The sequence below is a fragment of the Liolophura sinensis genome, chromosome 11, assembly GCF_032854445.1.
Source record: "Liolophura sinensis isolate JHLJ2023 chromosome 11, CUHK_Ljap_v2, whole genome shotgun sequence".
In the NCBI taxonomy this organism is placed as follows: domain Eukaryota; kingdom Metazoa; phylum Mollusca; class Polyplacophora; order Chitonida; family Chitonidae; genus Liolophura; species Liolophura sinensis.
The window spans coordinates 19,650,868-19,658,258 of record NC_088305.1 but is presented as its reverse complement, the minus strand read 5'-3'; the positions used below and the strand labels follow the sequence as shown (position 1 = coordinate 19,658,258).

Sequence of the window (7,391 nt, the reverse complement as noted above, 5' to 3'; positions counted from 1 at the left end):
GAGCCTGTCACCAGATTCTATCCCCAGGCTGTCGCAAACTTTATACTAGACTCTTCATGGATTCCATCTCCAGAATGCCCATGGATTCTACTGCCAGACTCTCCATGGAATATTTTCAAACTGCACAGATTCTGTAATATCAGTATACACCTGAATGTTTTTATGGTATTTTAATTCGGTCAATGTTTTCTGTATTTTATGTTGAGCATTTAACAAGATTTATTTAGCATTTTCTGGGTCCAGACCTTGAGCCCGTTATATTAGTATATGTTATGTGCACACAGGAAACTTAAATTTTGTCTTCAGATCTACTAAAAAGTCATATCAGAACTTTTGATCTTTTAAAACAATCAAGACAGAATCGTGGTGATGGTAACAGAAAGTAAGCTACATCAGATGGACAGCTGACAATTATGTCATAGTCTCTTCGTTTACTTTTTTTTAAAGATCGTTAAGTGCAATCAAATGTTTGAATTCTATGTTGGCCTTACTGTGATATCAGAAGAAGCCTTTTCCTCTCTAAGCACAGCTATTTACATTGGAGAAAAAAAACTCCTAATACCCATAGGAGAAAGATTTCTTGAATAACATTCTCAAAAAAATAATTTGCCTGTACATTGTTGGTGAATATACAGGCAGAAAAAGATGATGCACCCCATGTACTATACCACCAGCAGTATGTTGAATTATATCCATCTTACAATTCAAACATTTGCTGGCATTTAAATTCAATGAAAAAGAAAATCGAAAGTTATTTGTGGAAACAGTTTTCAAAAGCCTTTTCCCTGATGCTCTGTTAGTTTGTATGTATTTTGTTCAAACAAAAAGTTGCATAGAAACAAAATGACTTTGCAATAAATGCGTCATACCGGTAAATTCCAGATAGAGACGCATCCAATTTAATCAACTTTACGAGAGTTGAGCCTGCTGATAAAATATGCTGGAAATTGTCTTATTTACATTATGTCAATTCAAAACTGAGAACTGAAGAGTATTGAACATACAAGTAAAGTAATCTTAAGGGATATGAAAATTGACAAACTAAAAATCCTGAAATGGCCATTCCTAAAGCCGAGGTAGCCCAAGTCAATGTCAAACTTCGGCCTTCTGGATAAATGCTTTGCGTATATTATGTACTGTCACTATTTATTTTGGCATTGTTTCGCTACTTTTGATCGGATTGAAGTCAGTGTGTAAAACTAGTCAAGCGCAATGCTTGTTCAAGGTTTTATGTACATTTAGCGGGACAATTTCACATCCTTTGACAGGACATGACATTGTTTTTACTTTCCTCACTGTTTTTGCCCCCAAGGAGTTGTCTTCCCTTTGTCCACTTCACGTCCCCTGGTGGATTCCGAATGTCAATGCATGTACATCGCAGCCTGGCTAAGAAAGGCTGAAAATGTTAAATTCTTGGTGCGGTCATCTTGTACTGCATTACTGATGTAAACTTCATGTAGTCAAATAAAAAAAAATAAACAATGGTATATTTTCTGCTTTGCTTTCTGTTGATGGACATCAAGCAGTATCTATCGAATTTGGTGAAAGAGAGGTTTATTCGTTACAGAACTGCAGCTCTCCCGTTTTTTTTTTTTTTTTTTTTTTGGTTTTTGGGTTGTTGTTTTTTTTTACATATATGGCGATAGACGGAGGGTTACGATGGAGAGCTGGGTGCAGTCATTGGGGGGGCTCCTAACCAATGTATAATAATATGGCGATCTTCAGGTGCAGAGGGGGCGACCTCGCGTAGTGCAGAAAAATTAACAGTACATTAAAAGGCAGCACAGGACATACATGTAAGGTTACTGAAAATAAAGCAACGGTAGGCCATGATTTTCTTATGCTTAGCCATGGATCCGTGTCAAAACATCCAAAGTTACATCAAAAGTTTCGTTAGTAGCTCACTGTCAGTATATAAAAAGGAGGTTTGCAGTTCTCTATCTAGTCTATCGGTATGCATGCTGGCCTTGCAGAAATTATACATGCCCATACATGGGAATACACGAGTTTACTGGAGACGCATGATGCCTTTTTGTGAGCTTGAATGAAAGCCTTATGGGAACAGGACAAGACCGAGTTGCTCGTCATTCAATAGCAAGGACACACGAAGCGTTAGTTTAGTCCCAGTCAGGGAATTTTCTAGATTCTTCCGGCTTCCACCATTCTTTTAACAATGGCAATACGCAGTCAACAGAGCCGCCCTTAACATGGACAATACGCGATCAACGGCGCCGCCTTTAACATTGACAATACGCGGTCAACGGCGCCGCCTTTAAGAATGACAATACGCGGTCATCAGCGCCTTCTTTAACAACGGCAATATGCCGTCAACTTTAGCAGTAATATGTGGTTAGCAACGCCGCCTTTAACATTGACACGACGGGATCAACAGCGCCGCCTTTAACAGTGGTAATGGGGGGGTCAACAGCGCCACCTTTAACAGTGGCAATACGGAGTCAACAGCGACGCCTTTATCCGAGGTATTACGTGGTTAACAGCGACGCGTTTGAAAGAAGCAATACGTGGTCAAGAGCGCCGCTTTTAACAGTGGCAATACAAGGTGAAAAGCGCCGACTTTAATAGAAGCAATACGAGGTGAAAAGCGCCGACTTTAACAGAAGCAATACATGGCTAACATCGCCGACTTAAACAGAAGCAATACGAGGTGAAGAGGGGCGCCTTTAACAGAAGCAATACGTGGTCAACAGCGCCGCATTTAACAGTGCCAATACGAGCTGAACAGCGCCGACTTTAACAGAAGCAATACTGAAGCATCATGCCAAAGACGCCAGACATGACACCTCACCCAGTCACATTATACTCACTCCGTGCCAACAAGTTTCCTTGTTTCCTTGCTCTATCCTCTCAGTGCTGAGCGCCAAACAAGGCAGAAGCAAATAGCATTTTTGATCTTCGATATGACCTGATCAGGGTTTGATAGCTCTTCCGACTTTGAGTCGGACGCTCTAAGCATTAGACCTCTAAAGCGGTCGCTAAAGTTGTGGTTTAGTCTTATAAATAGCTTACCAATTATATGGACTGGACTATTTTTGCATTTTCGGCTCTGTGTGTCATCTCATAGGACAGGCTGCGAAGTTTACTTCCCAAAACAACATTACCTGCCCCGATAGCACAGTTGGTAGAGCATCCGCTTCGGGGGCGGTAGATCCAGGGTCATTCTTGGGTCGAGTCACCCCTAAGACCTTGAAAGAGGAAGTTGTAACTTCCTCGCTTGGCGTTCAGCATGAAGGGGATAGTGCAACGACTGGTTGACCCGTATCAGTATAATGGTTCGGGCGGGGCGGCTTACTTACCTTTGGTAAGGCCTCTCAGTGAAGCAACACTAGATAAAATAGCGGTGGAAATCCGTCCTGCAACAAGGAGGCACATTACATGAACTCTAAGGGTCCCTTCGTCGTCATATGATTGAACAATTATTAAGTACGACGCTAAACCCCAAGCACTCACTCACTCCAAAACAGCATTCAGCATAACCCACCAAATAACTAAGAAAGTGGATAAGTAAGGGATTAGGACGGATTCAAAGAAAGAGGCAGATAACAGTTTTTATTTACGAAAGAAAGGCGCATGGACTGTTCTTGGTGAATGAGTGAAATCAGTGTCCAAATCGTGTACTGTGTTAGCATATACGCTGTTGATAATCAAAATATGTATTTGAGTTGCGCTTTGATTGCAACTGTTTATATATCCAACGTGGCCATCTAATTTATGAACATGAACATGCAGCCCCTAGCTCCGGGGAATAAGCGGAATTATAATATAATTAAAGACATACAGAATAAAGAGTAAAACCAGAGCAGCGACGAAAGTGTGACAACTGGCAAATGGTCACACGTAACCGGTGAAATACGGTCTTCTGTCAATTGACGTCATTCCGGACTTTATTCTAACTGTTCATGTAAATGCTTAAAATAGTAGCAACTTTTCACCACCTTGCACCATGGATTAAGCAAAAAATGCTGTGTTGTTAGCACATACGATAACATTCAAAAAATGCAAAGGGACCGAGCAGAATCCTGGTTTATGCAGAAATACGGTATAATTAAAGACGTACATCATAGTGGTTATACGTCCAACAACACCATTACCAAACCCAGTCTCTCTGAAAAAAAAAAAACAACTACCGTTTAAGAGTTGTGCACAGAACTGTGACCAAAATACACATCCGCTAGTCCACAAATACACGTGCATCAGGGCTATGTACACAAGCTGTGTCCTTGTGGACGTGCATATGTGTACACAGCTGCCTTCAAAGGATATAGTTGGGGATCTACCTTTCTGATAGCAAGATGGCACGCAGAGTCCTTTTCTCAAGCTATAAAGATTACCGTCTATTCCGTATTACCCGCTGCACTTGTGTAATACGGAACTGGGAATATAGTTCTGACACCTCAGTGCGCCATTGCGTCTAGCAGTCGGCTCCAGAAGATCCGTTCATCATCTGGGTCATCCTCGGGCCACATCAGGAATGTGATGTCTTTCCACAGGCTCAGAAGCGATTTGGACATTTCTGTCACAGGGATTTCTTCCATCATGATCACGATTATGGCGCCTTCACGGCCGTCTCTCACCATGCGCATGCCCGCCATTTGAACTTCAAATTCACACCATTCGCTTGTCATGAAGGCTTTATTGATCACCAAGATGATTTTCCGGCTGTTGTTCATGGCGTCCACAATGCTCTGCTGAATGTTTCCACCGGGGATAAAGTCGCGATCGTGAAGACACAGTGAGAAATCGTTCTCAACTTCCAAAACTTTTCTCAAATCGATGCAAGCCCATCGGTAACTGGTGTAGTTGTAAGCCACGAATGCATCATATTTGTATTGCTCGTTGGTCAGCTCTTTATACACAGGACGCCTCCTAAATTTTGTAAGAACCCAATATTTTATATTCCATCTGTAACGGTAGGCAAAGATTCCCAGCACAATCACCACGGTGATCAAACAAGAACCAACTATGGAGAAGGTCAACCAAAATTTGCTGACACAGCTCACGTCCATGTTCTTCAGCTGTGACTGGAGGGCACACATTTTCACCACTGTTCCATTTTGTAGGGTGCACGTTAGTGAGCAAAGTTCCTCCACAATGGCTGAACCTTCCAACAGCCAGTGCATAGTGTCCAGAGTATTACATGTGCATATGAAAGGGTTATGGCTAAACGAAACTCTGCCAACGCCATCGGTTTGGAGTGGAAGGTCACTGGCCAACCACTTAATTTCTTTACCAGATAAAGACGAAATAATATTGGATGATAAGTCCACGAATTTCAGCGAGACTAATCCATAAATAGATTCGGGTAAATGGATCAATTTGTTGTTGGCTAGAATCAAATTTTCCAGGCTCTTGAGTGGTTTGAAAATATCTAGGTTGAGTGTTACGAAATTATTACTGGATAGATCCAAGGTTCTTAAGTTTCCTTGATTTTTGAATATGGCGGCATCCGAGTTCTGCTGCAAGCCTGTATTCAATCTACAGTTTTGGGCAACTAACACATCCAGTGATGTAAAATGTGAAAAGAATTTTGGGGACAGAAAACTGCAGTCAAACCCAGATATGTTCAGCACTTTCAAGTTCTCCAGTCCAGACACGACAAAGGTACAGCCATCTACATTGTCATATGAGAGATCAAGAACTTGTAAATGGTGTGCATTTATCAATTTCAGATCTGGTATGCCTCTGGCCGATCCACCCAGGAAACTCGCATTCAGCACTCGCAATGACTGGGATAAGGTCAACTGCACGGCCAGTCCATCTGGGAACTCTGGCATATCTTGTTCGGATGAAAAATCAGTCATACCCAAAGTGTATTCTCGACCTGGACTAACACTGAGGTATTCTAATCTCGCGAAACGAACCAAGCTAACTAAAGATAAGCCATTAGAGGCGATTGACAGGTAGTTTCCGTTCACTCTAAAACTTTCCACGCACTCCGGATAGCGGAATCCAAACAGGACATCTTTCCCGACGTGGATGAGGGCGTTGTCGCTTAGGTCCAGGTGGCGCACACAAATATCCGCCAGGTGAACCGTGTTATTTCGGGTAAGGCTTAAGTTTTCTGGATCCCTGAGGCTCCCAATGTTGGGGTTGCACCCAGAGATTGTAAGGTAGGTCAAATTATGATGGGTGAGGTCAGCAAGTGCGGAGAGTGCCTTGGTAATCCCGTTGGTCTTTAAACTTAAGCTTGTCAAGAATGGAAAATATCTCAGAGTTCCTGCTTCTAAACCCTGACAGAGCAGCACTAGTGATTCGATCGGTAAACCTGAGAAGTAAGCCAATGTCTCAGGCCTGAGACTACCACCAGACTCCCAGAAGTTGACGGAAAGACTCTTAAGTTGTGACATGCGCATCACCCCCGGACCAAAGGAACCGTCGTATGGTCCATCAATAGTTAACTTTTTCATCGAGCCGAGGTCCCCAAAAATGTCGTCCAGAAAATGACGATCTCCTGGTGATTTGCCTGGTGTATTATGAGCCATTCTTAAAGTTTCAAGGTTTTTTAATGGATGAAATACTGTCGAAGGACAGGATTTATATCCAAGTAGCAGTTGGTTGTTTTCGAGGTCCAGGTAATGGAGATGCAACAGCCCTGCAAAAGCTGACGGTTCTAGCCTCGTGATTTTATTGCGAGACAGATGCAGTGAGGTTAGCGCACTTAAGTTGATGAAGGAGTCATTGGGTATACTTTGCAGGAGGTTCCATCTCAAGTCGAGATTCTCTGTTGTGGGCGGGATGTTTGTGGGTACGGTCCGAAGTCCATGGTGGCGGAGATCGATATGATGTCTCTTTTTCGCGGCACAATGAAGGGCGATCATCAACAGCAGGACGGGAACCTTCATGACTCTTTGGCAGTTTGTCTCCTCCAGAGACCTCCTTTGAGGAAAAATGTCTTCTCCTACGACGTATTCTCCTTTCTTTAGTGTGACGGTAAAACGATGACCATATTTTCTGTTCAAATATACGGACAGTACACAATAGTGTCATTACAGGACTGGAGCCTGCCTCTAGTGAGCAGACTGACAGACTCTCACCCACATATGAAAGTCTTGACTGTCTGAATTGCAAAGAAATCAGCCTACGTGAGACAAGAATTGGATGTATAGTTTGTCACGGCTTATGTAAAAATCACTGAATAAAAACGAACTTTCCATATAACTTCCTAGTCTGGAGAAACGACTCAGAGGTGCCAGTTAGGCAGGTTTGATGAATGTCCCTCAGTTAGTTAGATACACCATATACAGACTGCGAAAGAACGATCTATATATAACATCACTGTGAGAACTATGTCTATATATTCCTTGCAAGTGGACTGGAACAGAGTGTGTCTCATAGAGGAAAGATTTCTTCTTCTACCGCTGAATTCTTCTGTT

The 7,391-nt window shown here is 42.5% G+C and overlaps 1 protein-coding gene across 1 annotated transcript; it reads right to left on the bottom strand.

The window, feature by feature from the left end:
* Positions 1–4,195: 4,195 nt before the first annotated feature.
* Positions 4,196–6,860, bottom strand: LOC135478155 (toll-like receptor 3). The gene has a single exon (XM_064758427.1). The coding sequence runs from the start codon at positions 6,858–6,860 to the stop codon at positions 4,413–4,415; it is 2,448 nt and encodes an 815-aa protein (XP_064614497.1). The 3' UTR covers positions 4,196–4,412.
* Between the last annotated feature and the right edge of the window lie 531 nt (positions 6,861–7,391).